Here is a 23,619-nt window from a genome sequence, read left to right as displayed (position 1 = left end):
GGACAATCTGTGGGCGAGCGGTGGCAAGTGCAGCGACGCGCAGAGTTTACCTTGCGAGAGCGAGCGCGATAATTACTAATAGATGGCGCCGCTGCTCGCTCTCACAAGGGAAACGCCAAACGTGCAAGAGTCACAATAGAAACCAATGGAAAACATGCACACGTTTAGGCAAAAGTCCTGAGCAATGGCTAAAGGTCCCCTCCTAAGCAGCGCTTGCCCGCTGCCTAGGCGAGACCCAAAAACTGGTTGTAAGAGGCACTGAAAAGTGCACATGCCCCCTTCGCCATAGGAGGAGACTCCCCTAGCAAGTGGGCATTGTATGTTTATTTTCAAAAAGTAAATTCCACTTTGGGATTTTCTTTTTGAAAATCAAAAAAAGTTGTTCTTTTGACTTATGGCTCAGTCATGTTGATATAGGCGTCTGTCAAACTTACAAAACATTGGCAGGAACTACCGTGATGCTGGTTCCTGTCTATGCCAGGAAGTTCCGCTGGGCCATGGCAGATTTCCAATTCTGCCGGGCAGCACCTCTGTCAGAGTGACGGAGCAATTGACTTCATTGCCCTGGAGGAGGAAGGGCCTCCCGCCAAGATTTAAATTTGGCTCTTTGCCTTTCAGAGTTCTGGAAGTATTATCAACCATTTCATTACTGACAGCTGCTGTGGGACAGCACCTTTCCCTCATAAAGTGAATAAAACTCTTCTGAAGGGAAAAGTTCGACAATCTCATTCATATTATGCCAGTCCTTGAAGGACTCTGTGGTCAAGAATTCCAAGGATTAACCTTTTTATTCTTCTTTTTACCTAATGTTGCCGTTAGAATACTTTCGGGGCTGGACGAATTCCCACAGAGTTGCCTGTTGCTTGAGGTTTATTATTTAGTATCTAAAGACTTTGATAAAGAAGCTTCTGAACGAGTTCTAGGACATTTCAACATGAATTTCTCAATTACTGAAGACTTCATACCCCAAAATGACTTTGTAACATGTTAACATCCGCCATAAAATGAGTAGGAATACTAATAGTATTTTTAGATTCTCCACAAAAGTGGGGGCACGCAGAATTAAAGACATGGTGTCTATATATAATGCTAGATGTGTGTCTTCTGCACTTTATGGAGCAGGAATATGGGGTCACCACCAGGATCAAACATTACAACAAGACGAAAATAATTTCCTTAAACACCTGTTGAGTGTACCACCATCGGCTTCCACAGAACTAATACACCAGGAAGTGGGTCTAATTATATCTCAGATTTGGCAGTACTTCGTCCTCTCCTATTATGGCGTTCTATCTGGGCAAAAGACGAAACTGCATTTACGCAAAGTATCATTAGAGCTGCCTGAAGCTCGATCACTGTCTACATATTCCCTGGTTGAATTATATTCATCACTGGCATAGTCTTTTATTTAATCGCAATATCCTTACTGTACCAGAATATGTGGCCACAATCGCCAAAAGGGAAATCAGGGAAATATTCCTGGCCATTAACGGGAGACAAGAGGAAGTTCATTTAAGTTACAACTGACTGTTGTATTTTATCAACAATTGAATCTTAAAACTGGTTTATAATCCTATTTAGATGGCGTAACAATAACCTGACATCGTTTTGTCTTGACTTGTTTAAGGATGGGGATCGTTCACCATCTTATGGCATTTCCAATCATGAAAAGAAGTAAAGGTTTACTATGCCCATGCGACAATATTTCTAAGCAAAGCTCCTGTCATTTTTTGATGTTTTGTAAATGTTATTATTCCTTAAGGAAATTTTATTTGAAGCCGTTGTTTTTAAAATATCATATCCGATCCACTAATAATGCTATGAGGCTAGTATCATCATTGTAAAGTTGGAATGTCTGTTTTTACGTGGCTACTTATATTTTAAAATGTATTGCTGCTAGAAAATTAATTGTCCTATAAAGCCTACTAGACCGTGAATCCCCTTTTATGGCAGTTTGCACTTTATGCTTGAATTTGCACAAATAGACATTGAGTCTGTAGGCGATATTGTTTTTGCGTAATTTGCACATAACCTTGTAACGCTAATCAGTGTAACTGTGTTTGCAAGATGCATTAGTCACTTTATTCTTGTCATTTTTCGCGTAATTTGTACATGATATATGTGTTTGCAAGATACATTAGTCACTTTATTCATGTCACTTTTTGCGTTTTTTTGCACATGACATACAATGTCAATACCTGTTGAATGCCATAATAACTGTTTGATATGGCTAAAACCATAAAAGGCTTTATCATTCTGGAAAATTTACAGGGTAAACATTGTAGGATGTTGTAGGATTTAAGCATGTATATAGCAAGTACAAGACACTTTATTGCAAGATGTATCCATAAATCGAATATTGTTATCTTTTTGTACATACCAGCTCCCCTGTCAAATACCTGCTAAAAATGTGAAATGTAATGGTGATGGCAATTTATTTATGTATTTTATGTATGCTTATATGGTTGTTATTTAAACACAGAATAAAAGCTTTGAAACGACTTTGTAATAGATGGAGTTAACCTTCAGGAATTTGCGGGTGAAAGATGATATACGATATGCTTTGCTTTTAATGTAATAGTATGAAACTTTTATCCGGGATGCAAGATCTTCTTTGTCAATACCAGGAGTGTCAGTGTCCATCCTAGGTCGTTTAGAAGGAATGGATGGTGGAACAATGTTGTTGCTAAGCATGACTCTGCAGAAGGCGCTGGTGTGATAACTGGGTGCAAAGTAGGTGCTTGAGGATCTTCTGGCTGTGGTAGTTAGATCTTATTTTGATGTTTTCTTCAAACAAATCTCAGAATTCTTCAGAAAGAAAAGACTTCATCGTCATGTTGGAAATGTTTTGACCTGCCTTATAATATGGCCAAAACACTGACGGCAGATTCCTCTTCCTCTCACAACACTGAAGACATACCTGTGGACCTGATAGAAGGACTAGGAACTGAAGACATTGGAGTCACAATCACCTGTAATAATAGCATTAGCAAGAGCAATGAGTATCACTTGTGCTTGCACATTAGTAAGAGTGACTAGATAGCCTAGTCTAAAATAAATTCAAGGGTAGAGAAGAATCAAAGATATTTGGTGAACAGTGAGGGACTGATCTACAGGAGTACAAAATACTACTGCGGGGGAAGATAGAGAGCGACTCTGATTGTATGGATTCTTACTTTTTTTCTACATTTTTACTATTAATGTATTAATTTGAATAGGGACCAGATGTTCCTGCACAACTTTTGGGCTCAAGTGTCAGGCAAGGATGCTCGGATCATTTCTGTCTTATGAATCAGCTTTGACATCTCATATAAGGGTTCTTTACATTCATTGACTGTTTTTACAGTGGAGGCTCCTGTGAACCTCCCTTCGGGGTTGACACCCATAAGTCTGTTTCTTTGCTTTTCCACCCACTTCGCTGTCTAATTATTTTCACCATCTGCTCCCTGATCCATTCCCTTTCCCTACCAACTCCCTCATTCAGTCACCCTCCCCTCCTGATTATCTGTCCAGGCTACTTCTATGTACTCTTCCCTGTCCAGTCCCCTTCATTATCCATGCGTCCTCTCTCTTGCAACCTTTCATGGCCAATGCTATTCCATGAGCTGCTGTTTGTTCAATCACCAGCCCTGCTGCCTTCTGCGATATCGCTTTCTCCCCACAACTATCCAAGCGCACTATCCTTTACACTTGTCATCTCGTTGCCCCCTTCTGGCTCTACCTGACCCCGCATTGCTCTACCAATCTCTTTGCTGGCTTTGGTGCCTCCTCACGCAAAAAGCGTGTTGCGTATCATAAAATACCAGTTGTTTACAAGTTGAAGAGTAAGGGTAAACATAAGCATCTGGATGACACACTGGAAATTGTGTCGGGTTTAACCTTGGAATGATGCGTGGTGGTACTGTGGAGGGAGAAGAAGCAGTATTTAGTATCTGCAAGTGCCCACATGCTTCCTCTCGTACTCTGTCAGCATTGTGTAGTTAGATTAAGAAAACCACCAAAACCTACAATTTCACATTTGATTCAATACAAATACTCGCAAAAGTAAAGCAAATTAAATAGTTTAATTCTGTCTTCTAATAATATTCACAGTAAACTTTTCAAATTTTCTTTTAGAGTGACGTCCCCAGCCATTCTTGTCTGTGGACGAGAGGCTGCGAGTCTGACAAATATTCTATGAGACCATAAATGTAGCCCTATCCCGCGTTGTTGGGTCCACACTGCTTCCTAAAATAAGGTTTATGTGATACACCTTTTATCCCACAGTCGGACATCTTGTTTGGATATCGGGAAGCAGCACCCTCTGAGTTGAGGGCTCCGGTGATGGGACTCTCTGGGTGAGGAAGGTCATGGATCGGAGCTCCTGCTGGACACTGAAAAGAAAAGGAAGTGATGAGGACCGGTATAGGCTCGACGTGGATAGTCCACGTGGAAGAATGGTTTTAATGGGACTACTGCTGGGTATATATTTTCTAATGTATTAGGGGGACCATTAAATTAATTAAAATAGAAGTGCTAAACAAAACTTCACACTGTGGTCTTATGATGACCCCTTAGAGTATTTTCCCTAAGGAGCATGTAATAAGTAAGAGGAAGACAGGAAATGTATTTCCAAGAACAAAGCAAGGAAAGTAGGAACAAAAAACGACAAACAAGGACAAAAATATTAGCTAGATACACGTGTTTTACAGGAAAATGCAAAGATGGGTCTGTAAGACTGTACAGAGTCATTATACATTAAATTCCTGCATACCCAAAAACGGATGGCAGAGGTGCAAAAGGAAAAGGTATACTTGCCCATTTCTGGAAGAATAGGGTAAGGTGGATCAAGCTAAAATAAAGTGGTTGGAGGAAGCCAGCCATTTGTGGTGCATCGTAGGACATTGAGGGAAGCTTTTGGAAGCTTTAGCATTATTCACATCCTTGTCTATTTATCACCGTAGAAACGTCTGGTACAGGAGGAGAGCAGATAGTCACAAGAAGTCAATATATTTTTTTTAAAGGTGGAAGCGAGTTCCTGGGTTACTCAAACGTTCAAAGTAAATCTACAACTTTTTAGAATCCTCAAAGAATCTTTTGAGGATTTGGGAAAATATATGACAGTCATTGATTTTTTTGAGCACTCAAATGGAAACATATTTCTGCCTGCAGAACTGCTGTAGGTGTGCCATTCTTATGAGTTAGTTGAACGGAAATGTGTATTGAGGAAACTAGTTTCTCTTTGGATAACCACTTATCACACAGGAAACAAACGTTGCCTTACTCGTGAATGGAGTAAAAGTGCTTAGGTGTCCAGGTTGGGAATATATCTCCAAACTGCTGACTAGTACCCATATTTGTACAAGGTTGCGAATCTTAGAAAACATTTACAGGTTAACCTACCCAGGGATATCCAGGAGCACTCCCTTAGCCCATCATGTATTCATGTGGAAATTCCATTATACTTGTGAAAGGTCCATACTTGTCAATCCAATTTGTGAGGACACAAACCCGCCATCAGGGGCATGCAGCCTACTTAGTGAAAATGGCCTCCCCCTAGACGCAAGTCGGGTCGGCGTCCAAGCCAATCACAACGCTGCCATTGCGCTGTGATTGGTTTAGGGGCGGGGAGGGAGGCTGCCTGGGAGGTGAGAGGAGACGCATGCAGGACCTGAGAAGATGGTACATTTAATTTATTAAAAGAAAAAATTAAATTACCCCCCACCCTCTCTCCATGCGTGATTCCCCCCCCTGTTCCCCCCCCCCCGCATTGAGTGATGCCGGTCGCGACTGCCCGACATACATGATTCTGTGAAAGTGGAGTATGATGTTCCATGGCAAATGTTTTTTGCAAACCTATGTTTTAATTTGATCTGCGAAAAACATTTAAAATCAGCCTGACTTGTGGGACAGAAGGAGTCTGTACTAAGGGGGGCAGCAGCATAGCAGCAGGATTTGCAGAGCCATGATACCACTCTGCAGGTTAAACAGAGTTGATAACTAGGTTGCGTGAATGGAAGAGGTGGGAAAATGGAACAGAAAGATGGGGTTGAAAATAAAAAGTACGAAGCCCTGCATTCAGGTCAGATAGCCCCAAAAGACCAGTTCCAGATATGGACGAGGGCATAAGACGTCATAACACAAGAGAGGGATCTTGGGATTATTGAATCCAATGACTACAACATTTTCAAGCAGTGGCAAATCTGGCAGCCAGGAGACTGTTGGGGTACTCAGGGAGAGGTATACCAACCACAGTGAAGGAAGATGTGTGGCCGCTGCATACAATGTGGATGAAGATTCATCTAGGGTGTTGCGTCCAATTCTTGACGTCATTCTCCAAATGGATAAAGATAGCTTAGACAGCCCAGAGAAGACACGTGAAGAAGAAGGTGCAAGGGCTGCACCAGAAATTCAGATGAAAGGTAAATCTGTACAGTCTGGAAGAGAGGAGGCATGGAGCAGATGTGATGAGAAGAATCTATCGAGCTTAGGAGTATGTATAGGGTAGCCGAAGCGAGCATATTCCACAAGAGATGCGGCTCTACAGCAAGAGGTCATGAGCTAAGAATTGTTTTTGGGGATGCTCAGGATTACTGTACATTCGAACTTCATAGAAATAGCTGTTGCGGGAATGAAGAAGACAAAACCAGTAACAAAGTTAAAAACATGCATGAGATACACAGAGAATAGTATAGACAACGATAGATTAAACACTAAGTAAACGGCAGAGGATGAAAGAATGAGCTAACTACATGGGTGGAGGCAATCCATATTTGTTGTCAGTATCTACATCTTTCATTAGTGGCATAGCTAGGGTGCAATGGGCCCCAGGACTGGTAAGGAAAATACCCCCAATCTGATCACATTTTGGTAGTAAAACAAAGCCACAACTGTGGTGCAGTGGACCATTCACAGCTGCAGAACCCGGTGCCATTGCACCTGCCATACTCTTGATAGCTCCTTGTGTACCACTGCTAAGGAGTAGGATTAATTCCTCTGCTTGTTTTAGGATTCACTGTAGAATGTCTCTAAGGTCACTATCCATTGTCTCCCCATCCCTAAGAAAGACTGGCTCCTGACCTGAGTCTCTCTTTGGGAAGAGGGTACATTGAAAATGCCCTTGGGCAGCCCCCACCTCTAGCGTACCTTAACTCCCATTAGAGGAGACTCTGTCACCCTTCACATCCTCTAGGACAGACTTCTGATCCCTTTCATTACCATCAGTATACCCCTTCCTCGTGTGATTGGTGAACCTAGCCTCTAAGAGAGCACCAGGACTGTCTCTTACCTCCAGTGTAATCAATCCACACAAAAGAGCACTAGGCCCTTCTCTCACCCAGTGCACTTTGTCCCCATAAGAGGGCTCTAGGCTCTTTATCTCATCCAGTGTAATTTATCCCCATACGATAGCTATAGGATCTTTCTCTCACCCACTGCACGTTATTCCCATAACGGAGCACAAGGCCCCTCTCTTAGCTCGTGTAATCTATCCACACAAGTGGGAGCTAGAGCCCTTCGCTTGTCAAGCATACTTTATCCCACAACAAAGCACAAGGGCCCTTCTCTCACCCAGTGTACTTTATCAATTTAAGAGAGCGTAAGGCCCTTCTCTCATTCCAGTGTAGTCCGTCCAACAAGGAACACTAGGGCCCTACGCCTATTTAGTGTAGTTCATCCCCATAATAGAGCACTAGGCCCTACTCTCATTTCCAGTGTAATCTATCCCCGTGAGAGAGCGCTAGGAACTGCCCTCACCACTAGTTTAATATATCTACAAAAAAGAACAGGAGGCCCTTCTCCCAGCTCCAGTGTAATCTATCCCCATACGAGAGCACAAGGCCCTTCTCCCGACACTAGCATAATATGGCCACATAAGAGAGCACCAGGCCCTTGTCGCCGACCAGTGTACTCCATCCTCAAAAGGAACACTAGGCCTTTATCTCTCCTCCAGTGTAATCTACCCCCTAAGAAAGCAGTAGGCCCTTTTCTCAACTCCAGTGTAATCTATCCCCATAAGAGAACACTAGGCCCTTCTTTCCCCTCCAGTATCCTTAATCCCTACAAGACAGCACTAGGCCCTTCTCTCAACTCTAGCATAATATGTCCACATAAGAGAACACTAGGCCCTTCTTCCCTCACCAGTATCCTTAATCCCTACAAGACAGCACTAGGCGCTTGTCTCAACTCTAGCATAATATGTCCACATAAGAGAACACTAGGCCTTTCTTCCCCTCCAGTATCCTTAATCCCTACAAGACAGCACTAGGCCCTTCTCTCAACTCTAGCATAATATGTCCACATAAGAGAACACTAGGCCCTTCTTCCCTCACCAGTATCCTTAATCCCTACAAGACAGCACTAGGCGCTTGTCTCAACTCTAGCATAATATGTCCACATAAGAGAACACTAGGCCCTTCTTCCCTCACCAGTATCCTTAATCCCTACAAGACAGCACTAGGCGCTTGTCTCAACTCTAGCATAATATGTCCACATAAGAGAACACTCGGCCTTTCTTCCCCTATAGTATCCTTAATCCCTACAAGACAGCACTAGGCGCTTGTCTCAACTCTAGCATAATATGTCCACATAAGAGAACACTAGGCCCTTCTTCCCCTCCAGTATCCTTAGGTCCTGTGCATGACATACAGAGCCATTGCAAAAAACAGTGACTCTGGAGTGGGTTCTATCATCTCCCACTACACTCCCGGAAGGAATCTGCGTTCCTCCGGGAAATTGCTTCTGTCAGTCCCTCGTATACGAAGAGCCAAATGGGGTGGCAGGGCTTTTTCCACTCTAGCTCCCAAATGGTGGAATGATCTCCCTTTGGACCTTAGGTCCCTACCTTCCTTACAGACATTTCGCAGTGCCCTAAAAACCCGCCTCTTCTTACAGGCCTATGTGTAAGGATGAATGGTTCAGACTTTTGATTTTATTGTTAGGCGCCTTGATACCTGCGGGTCATTGTTTTGCGCAATATAAATTTTAATCAATCAATCAATCAATCCCTACATGACAGCACTAGGCGCTTGTCTCAACGCTAGCATAATATGTCCACATAAGAGAGCACTAGGACCTTCACCTCCTGTGTAAGTCCCTTAATATGAGAAAGTGCTGAGAATTATTCTTCCATTCAGAGAATCCCCAAAAGCTCTGCAAGACCACCATGTCCTTCTTGCAACTTTCTTGTATAAAAATAGAACTGGTTCATGTCACCTCTGGTGTGCCATCCACCCACATACCCCATCCACATGAGGTACTCCTAGGGCCTTCATTTAACTCCATTCCAGTCCTATTAGAAGATGTTTGGCTCTTCAGTCACCTCCTGTGTACCCCGTTTGCATAAGAGCGACTTTTAGGCCTGTCCTTCACCGCCACTGTAGTCTTCCCTATTGTAGGTTTATGGACCCTTCCCCAGCTCCCGACTATGTACTCCCATCCTGGCTAGACAATCCCTGGCCTTTCCCTTACCTTTATCACACGTCTACCCACTGTGAGACATCCCTTGCCCATCCTTCGCGTACAATGTATCTTCAGCAATTCCCTTCACCTTTTATGCCTATCTATGCCTTTGAGAAACTATCGGAGCAGGTCACTCGTCGCCATTGAATTCCTATTCTGCATGATATTTCACTAGTTTCCTTTCTTCCTCTTGCTCACCTGGGTTCTTCAACGCCTTGGTCTCTAATGGCAATCTCAGTGGAAGACACATGGACCAAACCATGGTTCTGTTTCCTATAGGGAAAATGAAGCAGAAGAAACTTAGAAAGGCAACAGCTGGGCAGGTATCTAAAGTGTAGTTGGGTAGTATGCTATGGGCTATTTGTTACAGGTTTTGCTGCTCCAACTCTTTACAAAAGGTTGAAATCGAGTTTTAAAGTTATGTTGGGACTGCATTGAGTAAGCAATGCACCAAGGACCATTCAAGGTTTGCTAGAAATCATTGGCATGGGGTCTGGACAAATGATTATATCTTTGAAATATGGAACAACACTGACCACAGAATGCTGACATGACTAACTCATGAGAGGCCGTGAGCTGTCAACGAGGAAGCAGATGTTCTGAGGATTCATCATGATTCTTTTGCAAACAAAATCTGCCCTTTTATGAAGCTTGTAAGTGGTTCCATGAATCAGGTGTACTAACAGCAGAACTTACAAAGGCTGCACAGAAGGATTTTGACATTGTATATTCCTCCTAGTCCCGCTTTACAAATTAAGGCCTAAATTCTGATTCCTGTCAAACAAGAGTTTGCATAGATACAAACAAGTCTGAAAATAGATCAGCAATGGTATTTACCAAAGTGGGTGTACACACCCCCACCCTGCTCCACCCAGCTTCTAATGACGGCTTCACACTTAAAAGTTCACCAACATGGCAGAGTCTTAACTGTGAGTAAATTTTCTCACAGGGCTGGTTGTGGACATTCTAAATTGAGGCAATCCATAGTTGGATAGGCACACAGTCTTACAGTATATAATAAATGGCAATATAATTTAGAGCGCAATCCCACAATGCACCATTCATACATAAACTTGTAAATATCCTATACTTGAAACTTCTGTTCTGTATTCTATTGGGTTTAATGAAGTGCACACACACCACGGTGCTATGCACTACTAAGCAAAGGCAGAGCTGGACTTGTATACTAATGAGTAGGGTAAAGTCATGTTTTTAAGAGATACCTACATTTCTAAGTTGTGTTCTTGACGAATAGCCATAGGGAGCAGCTCCCGATGAATGGTGGCTGTCACTGAGGAAGCTATACCTCCGATCTTGAATCTTTTAGCTTTGTGTACTTTTGGAAGGTACTGATCTTAGGGGTCGAGGGAGAAAATGTGATTGAAGGCGGGTGTAGCATGATGTCTGTAAGGTACTGTACAAATCCTTGTGTACTAAGACCAATTGTCTGATTAATGGGCAGCTAATACAATTATTCTGTGGAAACAGGTTTTCTGCCAAGGACTGTGCACGGCGTGCAAATGATCTGGCAGAGTATGCAGGAGTTCCATGAAATACAGGTGTGGGAGATAAACTCCACCATTCTGCAAACTTACTTCCAGGAATGAGGAAGGCCAGACAGAGATCTGTTTGTGACAACAAAACAGAGCACAATTCAAGGAGGAAAAGAACAACTTACAACCCTTATGTGCCACAATTCCACGTTGGAGGTACAAATGGGATTACACCTCAGTGACCTAATGTACACCTGGAAAACATACATCTTCCATTATTGAGAATGTCATCAAGCGGGTTGGGGAGTTTTTGTCTGTCGAAACCATATTTACTTTTCTTGTTAACATTCCTGCGCAACTTTGCTTTAGTGCATCTAGACTGGTTCTCTCATGAATATCTGCTAAAGTGGATCTTTTGACATTTGAGCATTTCTAAAAACCCTTCACGGTTTTTAATTGTGGCATGTAAGTGTGGTGGGTCAATTACAGTGACGTAGTTGTGGTGACACCTCACCAGGAAGTGAAGCACACGTAGTTGGTCTAGCGATACCTTTTAAAGGCAGTTACCTGAGCTTCACTCCATTCATCTTAGCGAACAGCAGCCTCAAGACCTTCTCCTTCTGCTCCCACGTCAGGTCACTGATGTCCACCATCCCAGACTGGAGACTGCTCCTGAAATTCAATTCAAGACCAATATTCACCAAGAGCACATTCCTCATTCACAGACTGCACTACAGGTGTCCCATTCATAGAGCATTCTGTGCATGTCTCATTCACCTTTTCACACACTGCCTTATAGATGTTGCTTTGAGTCATTGCCTTTGCAAGCCTCAGCCAATGAGTGCGCTCTGCAGATCTCATTCGCAGACTGCCCTATACCTGTCTTTCATGAAGTGCACCATGGATTCCTCATTCACAGCGCACTGTGATGTAGACATGTTATTCACAGACTCTGCTGTGTCTCATTCACAGATTATAGAGTGTTTGTTTTGTTCAAAGAGTGCAACACGCAAATCTTAGAGTTCCCACCAATTATGTCTCACTCATTGAGTGTACCACTCACCTCTTACTCTAATTTACAACCTGCAGATTCAGGGTCTGAGACGGGGTACTAAAAGTTACTAACTGTAGTAAAGAAAGTCCTTAATTCTACTTCCATCCAAATGCTTGCAGGTAAAGTGCAAGCAAAGATCATCCGAACACTTGCACAGTACGTTTTAGGAGTTGGGCACATTCACATCATGCACTCCCTTAGCACACCACACATCCAATGTACAGCACAGATAAGCGTATCAGACGTATAGTAATACCACACTTTATTTATTTCACATAACTCCCAGTAAATCTGGGTCTCGGCCCAGGAGTTATGTTTTTTGCGTGCTCCATGGTACTGGAACTACCAGACGGTACTACCATACCTGGTTATTCAAAACTCAGGAATTGATATTACAAATTGGTATTGCGGGGTGGGGTTAGTATGCATGCATAGAACAACGCGTGATCATGAAGACCCCATGAAACCAGGAAGTATGTCATATTTGCCAGACAGCATCACTGCCTGTGTGCTGATGAAGCGGACGGTCTGATTCCCTGTCTGTCGCCTATGTTTGCAGCCACACAATGCTTGTTTGAGGAGATTATCTCTCTTCCACATGCACAGCAGGCATCTTGGATTTCACTATCTGCTCACTGAACCGCCACCTAGGGATCAAAACCGCCCATTTGTTTACCATGCCCTTACTCAGTATGAGGAAGGTAAAGGTAAGTGAATGAGAACAGCAGGTTCTCACGGAGGAGATCGTCAACGAGTAGCCCAGGTTCATGGGGGGCCTCCTCCTTCATAAAACAAGTGAGAGAGGGTAGAGGGAAACTGTGGCGGGAGATCACCAAAAAAGTAAATACTGTGTCTACTTTTCGTAACATTTAAGCCTAAAAAAAGATGGCAGGAGTTTTAGCGCTGTGTCACAGACCATCAAAGTAATGCCAAGCATCTCTGACATCTAGGGTGGACCAGCCACAGAATAGGAGCTCCAACTGTGAGAGGAAGGGCTGTACAGCATCACCAGCCCGAGGAAGCGCTGAAAGTGGAGCAGAAGCTGGAGACTCGGAAGAGTTAGGTGAATCTACCTATGTACAGACCGGCAAGATGTGTTCCTTAGACTGTACTGGGTAGGAGATGGTACCAGTGTGATACATTGGCAGTTGGGATTGGTTGATGCGATAGGCTTAGAGAATTCTGTATGAACAGGTGCTCCCTGGCACGAGTGGCCTGCACATCATAGCTTGCTGTTTAGACGCAGGACAGCCATGGCAGCATTACTTGCCAAAGGGACCGCGGGGTTCACTGGGGGTGGGACACAGGGTCAAAGACTAGAGACTGGTTTTCTTTAACTAGATGGCAGGTTTGTATGCAATAATATCGACAGCGAAGGATATATGGGATCCATTGCATACATTCAAGAGGACAAGTGATGGTGTATCCGACTAATCAAGACAGCGGGCACCGGCCGGTGTGTGACTATCGTGCTGATGCAGCGCAGATAAACAGGATGGAACTGGGAAATGTGTGAGTGAATTCCATGGTTGATTAAGAACAGTGGTCTGTCCTCCCTTGGGTGTCTTAATTCACCCTTGATGCGGTAAGACACAACGTAAAGTAACTTTACACAGAGACGAACTGAGAGCACATTGTGATCTTATGGGTGGTGCACTTTATGAGGAAACTGCTCCTCCATGTCCTCTTTCAGGCTCTAGTGTCACTCAGCGCCAAGACGCCCATGGGCATTCGCGCGCTTTATAAAAGCCAAAATCAAATCAAATCAAATGATCTAGTATCCAAGATTCTTGTGAGTTGTATCCTTTTTTGAAAACTCGAATAAATACAAATTTTTTTTTTAAATGTTATTTTATTATAAATTTTATTCATTTGGGCATATTTGCTTAATTGTTGTGCATATCTTTAGGATATATAGAATATAGGAACAATTACAATCCACATTTTACAGATTCACATAGTAAAAATAATTGCGGAAAAGACACGTGGCTTAAATACAGTGACTCACAGGCAGTGCTTTAAATGGGCCGGCACTTCTAAATTTTCGGCGCTTGAGTACCGGAGCTGCTTCTCTTTGTCCAAAGAGAGTACCGGTACTCATCACTCATGGGGATGTAAGCCAAGCTCAGTGAAATTGGCATTTACAAAAAATCGCAACCCAGCTGACAACGAGTGGGTCCGTTTTCCTGAAGCACTCTGATCGAGATCGAGTGCTAATCCCCCCTTTCAATGCGCTCATTGAGCCGCGGCTCGCCGTATGAATTTATTCAGAGTTGGCAGGAAGATTGGGAGGGGCCAGCCTCACACTGTGATGCCTGACGCAGTGTCCCCTCGGGCTCTTTGTAGTCCGTAGCTCTGTAGGTGTGAGAGCAGGGCCTGCTAACAGGCATATCTCGTGACTCTCGGGAAATCGAAGAAAAGGCTTCCTTCTGGTATAGCAGAGAACAGCAGCACTTGTTTGCAACCAGACTGAGAAGGAAGGTGGCGATATTGATGCTGTAGCACAGCAGGTGGGATGAAGGTGTAGTAATGAGGGCAGCAACGAATTTAAGCTTTTCTAAAATACATGTACTGAATGCCCTGTCTGCGTGCATGAATGCTTAAATGGTGCCCTTGGCCGGATCCCTTTGTGCTACCCATAGCTCCGCCCCCTAGCCCCACCCCAAGCCCCGCCCTCTAGCCCACATCTGCATCTTTTTTTCGATTTAAAGCACTGCTCACAGGTCAGTTGACAGGGAAGGTAAGGCAAAGAAGGCTGTGTTTCTTGCTGCTGCATTGTCACTTTCCGCATAATACTGCTTTGGACTTACGCTTATTGTCTGAGGTGCTTCTGAGCAGTAGCTTGTCATGGATTGTGAGTAGTGCCTTTGGAAATTGCTAAGGCGCATCATATCGCACAAGCCTCAAGGCACTTGGAAAGTGGCTGATTTCAGATTTCTGTGCTCTTTGGGCCGGGACCCTTTGCACATTGTGCAAATATTGTCCCTGTAAGTATATGTTTGATATTGTATGGCTCACATAACTGCCCTTGCACTGCGCCGTCACCTGGAGCACCTGCGTTTGTTTTTGACTACATTGATTACCGCTTCTACCTTATGTGTATACCTGAATACAGAGCATTAATCATCATTTGTGTTGATTCCTGTGTGGTGTATCTATTTTCCGGCCTTGTAACAATTCAAAATTGAATGATTCCCAGGGGAACATAGTTCTATGTGTGGTTTATAACCCCTGTTCCTTGGAATACTGGGTGCCCATTAATGTTGATATAGCACACGAGGAGAGCATTCAATGAGATTTGCAGCCCATGAGGAGAGAATACATCCAGAGTGATGTCCAGCCCAGATGTATATCTCAGTATCGAGGGCCGGTACATTGTATGGTACTACATGACCAGATCTAGATCAGGGGTCATTACATCGTCTCTGAAGGAGGGGACCACTGGCCTCCTTTTTTGTAATTTAACGTCCCCTTATGCATAAAAAAAAACATTATCCCTAACTTATTTATATACTTACCTTTAACGCTGTAGTGTCGAAAGTGCAGTGGTGGCGAAGTAGTGGGTTATACACACACACATGCACTCGCACACACCAAGATGTGTTCAGTAGAGACAGTTAGTATAAAGGAAGATGCACATAGTCATAGGTAGACAGACGGAGAGATGCACAAAGTGAGTGATTGAATTCATACCATTTCTCGGCTTCCTGTAAATCCTGGTGTACGTTGTTAGTGCTGTGCTCGTTGACATTGAAGGTGCGGACCCTGGGATACTCTTCTTTCCCAGCAGCAGCTTCCAGCATCTTCCTCTGGTAGGCATTTTGAGCTGCCTGCTTGTAGTACTGCCTATTGGATGCAATTTCCATCTTCACCTGCCCCAGGGCCTCCATGAAGAAGCGCTCCACTTCCTTCCGCTCCTCCAGAACGTTCCGTGCTAGTTTCTTCACTCGGTTCATCTCCCGATCTTTCATCTCCAGCATCTTTTGGAGTTTCTCCAGCTCCACCTGGCCTGCTTGGTTCTGCACTAGAGCCTTGTCCTGGGTCTTCTGGATCTCACCCTTGAACTCCCTGCTCATGTGTGCCAGGGCGGTTTCCAGACTCTCCACCTTCCTCTGAAGCTCCGTCAACTTTGCCTTCTGCTGAGCTGTCTGAGCAATCTTCTCTTGAACCAACAGGTCACTTGTTTCCTAGGCACAAAAACAGACACAAGTTCTGCACATTCACCTTTGAAAATTCAACAGATATGCTGAAAAGCATGTTTGTGCTACCTCATACCTGGATCGACACTAACTTTTCGCCATCTTTATTTTCCCTTGATGGCAGCAGAGGAACTCAGGTGAAAATTCCCACATATAACAAATACTCTTGGCGTACCCATTCCAGTCCTTTATTGGTTTCAACTGTCACTAATAGCTATTCAAACCCCTGCCAAGAGCTGGCATAAAGTAACTAACAGAAGCGAGTAGATATACATTAGCAACAAGGTTTTATAATAGAATGTTTATAATAGACACATGTTCATTTGGGAGCTCTTTAATTATGTTCCCTCATTAGGCCATCTTTAATTTGAATTCATCCCAAAAAGTGCCAATGACAAATGGAAGGTGATAAAGCTAAGAAACTGACTACATTTAGCATAAAAAATGTTTGGAATCTGCTTTACAAAGCCTGTATCAGCCTCAGTCTGTGAATCCACAGGGTAATGCCTGATGAAAAGCAGCAAACCAAGTGGGTGCTTAGCAGATCTCCACACGAGGAATGTTTCTGATGACAGTAGTGCTTATACTGAATCTGCTACTAAAACCACCAACTGCATCAAGAAGCCACTGTATAGCAGAAGGTTATGCGCTAACCTAAACACTAGGAAATGGACTCTAGAGAAAACACCACCATAGATTCTCGTATTAGTATCAATTGGAATATTATATAACTTCACAGGTAATGACACCACTTGGTTCATGTACAGCTGTTGACATCACAAGAAGTGCAAACACTGAAACAGACATACTAGGGGAAATGTAAAGCTAATAGAATTACCTACAACTCTCACTGAATCAGATACAAATATTCACTTTTTTGTTATGTGGGTACGTTATCTGGCTGGTTAACAGTGGAGCGCTGTACCGGGGCAAGCCTCAGTGGGGATATGAGAAAGGAGGGTAGAGAGAGAGAAGGTAGAGATAGTGGTGAAAGGGGTGCGAAGTCTGCCTATCTAATGCAGTGTTTGGTAAATAGGTGGGTTTTTACTTTCTTCTTGAATTGTAGAATGGTTGGTGCTATTCTGATATTGAAAGGGAAGTTGTTCTACATTCTGGGGACATCTGCTGAGGAGGCTTGTTTTCTCCTTTCTGCAGTGTTTTGTCTTGAACCTGGTGATGTGTGAGCTCCTCATCTGGCAGCAACATCCACATATTTTTTAGTTTGTAAGCTAAGTAGACAGGCGTCTTGGAGTAGATCGCCTTGTTAAAGGTGTCTTGGAGTAGATCCCCTTGTTAAGTGATGCAGATGACCCTGAAGATGGTCTAGGGTCACAGCGGGTGCCAGTGTAGATCATTTAAGACAAGGGTAAATTGATCAGATTTCCTCAGCCCCTTGATCAGCCGTGCTGCTGCATGAAGAATGGACTTCAGTGGTGTGAGGGTGCTTTCTGAGATGCCATTAAGCAGGATATTGCCTCCATCTGGGTGAGAGAAAACTAGTGCTTGAACTGTTGTTCTGAAGCCTTTCCTGGGAGAAAAGGTTTTATTTTATTTCAGGAGAGATTTGAAACCAGCCTGTTTTGTTCTCCTTGACAATGTGTTCTCTAAATGAGAGATTTGAGTTGAGGGTGAATCCAAGGGACATGGCTTTTTCTGTCAGGGCTGCAGCACATTAGCTTTAAGTTGGCGAGTCATGACTGAATCGGAGAATGTCTGGCCTTGTTGGCAAACAGGAGGAGTTTGACATCTGTGGGGTTTATCATCCGGTAGTATGCTGACATCCAGGATTGGATGTGTTTGAGGCAGACTTTGAACCTCTTTATGTTATTGGTTGAGGAAATTTTGCAGTAAGGTTGGGTTTCATTTGCATAGTGATGGAATTGACTTTGCCCTCTACAAAGACATATTAAGGTTCAAAAAGAGAGGCGACAGGGTGGTGCCCTGTGGGACTCTGCAGCTGATGGAGAAAGTCCTGGATCTAGTGCTTCTTACCTGAGCGAGTTGCTGGTATTTGATAAGGTAGGATGTGAACCACTGTAGTACTGTGCCAGTGAAGGGTGTGGATCAATGCTGGATGTACGAAGGTGACAAAAGCTGCAGATATGTTGGGCAGGACCAGGAGGCAATGGTCCTGTTTCGCATTGAGGAAGAGCGCATCATCAATTATTTGGCGAGTAGCAGTTTCAATATTGCAGCATGGGCTAAACCCTGAATGATAGCATTGGAGTTTGTTTATTCTTGCTAATGTGCTTCTGTAGCTGAGTGGTGACTGTCTTCTGAATGCTTTTTCCAGTAAATGGGAGGTGGGTTACAGGACGCAAGTTGGCAAGGCCACCTGGGTCTAGTGTGGGTTTCTTCTGCAGGGTGAGAATCTGTCCAGTCTTGAGGCTGCATGGAAAGATGCCCTAGGTTAGCAAGGGATTGATAGTGTGGAGAATGCACGTGAGAGCTTCTCCTTGCTGAGATTTGATGATGGAGGAGGGAAGCATTGTATCTTGCTAAGAGGTGGCTTTGAGTGAGTTCAGAATGTTGGAGGGGTGTGCAGGAGATAATATTGAAGGATGACCACTTCGCTCTGTGGCAGCTGGGTATAGGTTATGAATTTCTCCATGAATAAGAGGGGATAGAGCTACATCTGTAAGGTGGTTGTTGGGTAGAGGGTTCTGAGATGGAGCGGCACACTGTTCAATAGCCTAAAAGAGGGCATTTGCTTCTGTTGATTGTGGTCTTGTAGTAGGTGGCTTTGGCGGTGATGATGATAGAATGACAGTTGGAGCGGAGTGCTTTCTAAGGGTAAGGTCCTCCTGGCTTTTTGATACTTTCCATTTCCTCTCCTGTCTTCATATGGCATGCTTCTTTTTGTATGTTTTTGGGTGTGCCATGAAGCTGACAGCTTAGGTTTGGAGGCATTAGGTGTCAGAGCAGCATAGCATTCTACGTGATTCTTGAATGACGTTGTAGATGTTGTGAAGGGTGTTGACATCTGCTGAGGGTGGTAGGTTGATTAGTTCTTCTTTAAGTTCTTATAGATTGAAAAAGGAAAGGTAACTTTCCCCTTTTTCTGCTGTCCTTTATATGGGGGAGTGACATGTACAATGGTGATGGGGGCGGCAAGATGATTAGTCCAGTCTAGGAAAACGGGGGTTTGAAGTGGATGTAGAGACAACAAGGTCCAATCTTTTGCCTTTGGAGTGAATAGACTTGATGATGTGGTCTATTAGTTCTGAGGTGTTGAGTAGAGTCAAGACCTTCCTTAATCTTTCTGGTGTTGAAGTTGCAGGGGAGACTGATGTCTCTAAGGAAGGTGGGGTGGAAATGATTTCTGGAGGCAGGGGAGATGAGGTATGATATTTCTTCTACAAAGTGGTTGTGGACTCCAGGTGGTCTGTAGATGAAATAAAATGAGGTTGGTTTGCAGACTGAGAAATTAAAGTGGCAGGCAACCGCGTGTAAAGCACAGTACTGTCTCTCTGACTGTCCTTTGCATAAACGACTGGGGCCTTTCTTGAAAAATCACGCTAGGAAATGCAAGTACTTGGAGCCTAACTGAGGACATTGTGTAAAGCATGGTAGTGTCTCGCTGACTGACCTTTGAATGAATGACCTGGTTCTTTCTTGAGGAATCACACTAGGGGATGCATGTACTTTGCTTGATATTGAATGAGGACAGCGTGTAAAAGACGGTGCTGTCTCATTGACGGTCCCTTGCAAAAACGACTGGACTCTTCCTTGAGGAATCACTCTAAAAGATGTATGGACTTTGCTCGAGACTGGACAAGGGCAGTGTGTAAATCAGGGGACTGTTTTACTGACTGGAGATACAATGCCAAAGTTAAAAGACAACAACACACTATGAACTCTCATGCTGCACCTTTTCCAGCAACAGTGCTGCTCTCTCTTCTTTTAGCTTCGAGTTGGCTTTCTTTAGTTCATCTGCTTGTGCCACGTGGTAGGAAAGAGCTTCGCAGAGTCGAATGTTTTCTTTGAACACTGCCCGTCCTCGTTCATCCAGCTGCCTACAGAGAGCAAAACATAATACATAACGTCAGAGGTGGGTTTTCATGAGCTGTAGTAGACTGAGGTGGGAGTGCATAAACCATTAAAGAATGGGTGGTCTACCAGTGGACAAACCAGGAAGAACCATTGTGTGGAGGGGCACAAGGAAAGGGATTATTTGTCCAGGAAGATTACCAGGTGCTGTTAAGGGATGAGCAAGAGAGATGGCAGAACATAATAAGCATACCCAGTGACTATGTGGGGACATGTATAGAAGGAGATGTGACCCCCAGGGGCACAACAACTCCCTGAGAATTGTGTAAGGGATGGGGAACAGAGGCAAAGTGACCCCCAGTGTCACCTAAGTGTCTCTTTAAGAGAACCAAATGTGGGAAGTTGATAGCCAGATAAATCATAGGAGACATTTTAGGAACTGTAGGGAAATAGCCCACTGGACGACTGGATAACCACAGAAGGCGTATCGATCACCTCAAGGACCATGGGCTCTCTGGACATGGCCAACGAAGGTGGTGTGAAATTAAGCACGTAAGGAACTGCCGTAGCAGAATGATTCGAATTACTCATGGCCGTTGGTGATTGGAGCAAGGAGGTGCCTCTCCCAGGTAGTACAGGTAGCACAGGTTGTGAGGGAGCATGAGACTGAATGGATTACTCAGAAGAGAAACACAGCCCCCTTTGGGGTGTAGTAAATAAAGGAGAAGAGCACCAAGGGCAATGCCAAATCTATTGCATGATATCAGAGACACGTCTGCCAGGGGAACGTGTGATGTCATAAAAAGTACTATGCCATACAAAGCAAGACCCATCTCGCTTGAGGACACCAAAGGGCCCTTAAGGCCTTTAAAGGGCATCATCTAACTGAGAAAATGCCTCCTCTTAGGGAACCTCCAGAGGAACTTTAAAAGTCCTGGGACCCAAGAAATTGAATGCACACCCAGAGTAAGCCTCATCCAAGCTGTGGGATGGAAAGGCAGAGATTCATCCCTTTAAGGAACACAGAAGAATACTTCATGACTTTGGAACTTGAGAGGAGACACATCCCCTAGGGAAGCAAGCTGATCACGGAAGGGCTGTGGCATTAAAGGGGGAGACACAAGTTTTAGGAAGTCGAAGGGGCTGCAGAGATACAGTACAAATCACTCATCTGTAATGACTCTTATACTTGTAGCCTTTAACCACCTAATCCCTTCTCCATACCAATGGGATTCTGGCTGCGCTAGCCCAGGAACAGTAGCCTCTCCGCACAGCATAGGCCTGTTACATTAAAATCCTGAAACCCAGGCCCATTCACAGCGCTGTCTGTGCCGTGGTCCTGCCCCCATTTATGTCCGCTGGTTTTCAAGGTCGCAGTCCCATTCTCCATCAATACGGGAGCTCAGCAACATTTATTTATATTTATTTATTTTATTTATTTATTGAATTTGTAAAGCGCTACAGCTACCCAAACGGGTTTCCCGGCGCTGATTGTCACAAGTAACCTGACACCCATGAAAAGAAAGAATCTACTAGTTAAAGAGCCAGGTCTTAACAGCTCTTCGAAAGCAAACATAGTTGACCTCCGCACGGACAGTCAGCGGGAGAGAATTCCACAGTCTGGGTCCCAAGTTGGCGAATGCACCGCCCCCCATTCTGGACAGCCTATACTTAGGAGCACAGAATAAGTGTTGAGAGGAAGAACGGAGCAAGCGGGAAGGAGAATAGGGCTTAACAAGTGACTGAAGATAGAGGGGAGCCACACCCATCTCAATCTTGTGCATGTAGCATAGCGCCTTGAACTTTATACAGCTTTCCACACGGAGCCAATGAAGTTCCCTCAGGCGTTCTGTAATGTGGTCTGATTTACGACATCCAAAAAAGAGTCGCGCGGCCGCATTTTGTACCAGTTGGAGACGGCGGGTGACCGCCTTGGTGGACCCCAGATACAGTACGTTGCCATTGTCCAATCTGAAGGTCACCAAGGCGTCAACCACGGATCTCTGGGTGTCCGAGGGGAGCATCCCCAAAAAATTTCCAAGCCACCGTAAGATGGTAAAGCAGGTGGCAGACACTCTGTTGGCTTGGTCCCTATATAGATATAAAGTCGGATTTACTGGTACATTGCAAGGAGTACAGAGGGAGAGGAAGGACCACTAGTACAAAAGTCAGTACAGTGAGTAGTGTGCACTCACTGCTATAGCCACCCCCTTTCGCTAAACGGTTTACAACCAATTCTAGATTATGCCGGGGAAGCAGCTTGTGACCTGGCACAAGGGCCTAGACGAAGGATGCTCTTTAGTATGAGTTGACCAAAGTGAAGTCAGCTCCAACACATGATGTTTTCAAAGCATGTGTGGAGTGGCGCCCTCAAGCAGCCACGATTAGAGGGTCGAGGCACGGAAAATTCATGGCACCTTCCTATTGCCGGGGTTGACAATCTGCCTTAATGCACATGGGAGGGGTCCATCCAGCATTCAAGGGTGTGCTGTGGCAGTCAGAATGAGTCTAATGTGCTGTCTTGACTCCAAAGCTTCAAGATCCCTGGCCTACAGCTTGAGCTGGGAGTGGCTGACTAGGGGAACTCTAAAAGAAACCTTGTGAAAAGAGTGAAAAAGAAGGCTTGCTCTGCAAAGCGGCCGGTTCCTGAACCACTAGGACTTTAGGAACCGGCTATCATACGTGAGAGTGGGGAATGGGTGCCTGTGAACAGAGTAATACCCACCCCATAGGCTTTAAGAGCAGACCTGAGCTGTGCAAAGGTTTAGAGTGGTGGCCGACAGAGAGATGTGGGCTGGAGACAGCAATGAAAGAGAAAATGGAGGAGCAGCGCCATGACAGTATGCAGAACATTCGAGAGGGAGAGCCTGGGGTTTAAAAACAGAGGGGGCCAGAGAGTGAAAGACGGGATACTCAACTTACCGTGACTCTTCCGGTCTGACTCTGACAGGAAGTTTACATTAAAACGCACCAAACGAGAGGGCTGCTAGAGTCTTAGCAGAAAGAGTACATTTTTTGACAGAAAATGAGCAGAACAAGGGGTCGAATGTTCTTTAGAGGGCCCCACGGAACAATGGACAAAGAGACAGAGGCGCGGAGAGAGAGTGGATCTGAGACACAGTGGAGGGGAGGGGGGTGGACGACGCCGCCCGCGCGAGGCGCAGGGGAGGGATGGCGCGTCTTACAGAATCGCCTCATTGTGGGCGCGCTCCGCCAGCATCGCGGTCCTCTTCTCGGCCTCCTTCTCCAGCCGTCGCTGAAAGAAGAGGGGATTGTTGTGATCAGTGACAGACAAGAGAGGGCTGAGGTTTATAATAACAACGATGGCTCGAGAGAGCCTGTGGATGTAGGGCACATTAATTACACAATGATGCTCTTAAAACATGCATAAGCCAAGAACAGTGACGGAAGACCATATGAATACATACATACGGAGTCCCATCTA

The 23,619-nt window shown here is 44.5% G+C and overlaps 1 protein-coding gene across 1 annotated transcript in view; it reads right to left on the bottom strand.

Moving 5' to 3' along the window:
* Nucleotides 1-4,045: 4,045 nt before the first annotated feature.
* Nucleotides 4,046-23,619, bottom strand: part of BBOF1 (basal body orientation factor 1) — a 121,999-nt gene continuing 102,425 nt past the window's right edge. Inside the window, exons 6-11 of the mRNA XM_086937474.1 lie at nt 23,360-23,430; nt 20,056-20,200; nt 15,679-16,172; nt 11,499-11,603; nt 9,637-9,711; nt 4,046-4,373 (exon numbers count right to left, since the gene is read on the bottom strand). Of these exons, the coding sequence (XP_086793600.1) occupies nt 4,256-4,373; nt 9,637-9,711; nt 11,499-11,603; nt 15,679-16,172; nt 20,056-20,200; nt 23,360-23,430 (1,008 nt within the window). The 3' untranslated portion in view covers nt 4,046-4,255. The remainder of the gene's footprint in view (nt 4,374-9,636; nt 9,712-11,498; nt 11,604-15,678; nt 16,173-20,055; nt 20,201-23,359; nt 23,431-23,619) is intronic.

The sequence above is a fragment of the Lissotriton vulgaris genome, chromosome 9 (assembly GCF_964263255.1).
Source record: "Lissotriton vulgaris chromosome 9, aLisVul1.2, whole genome shotgun sequence".
Classification (NCBI taxonomy): Eukaryota; Metazoa; Chordata; class Amphibia; order Caudata; family Salamandridae; genus Lissotriton; species Lissotriton vulgaris.
This window is presented reverse-complemented; position numbering and strand designations above follow the sequence as displayed.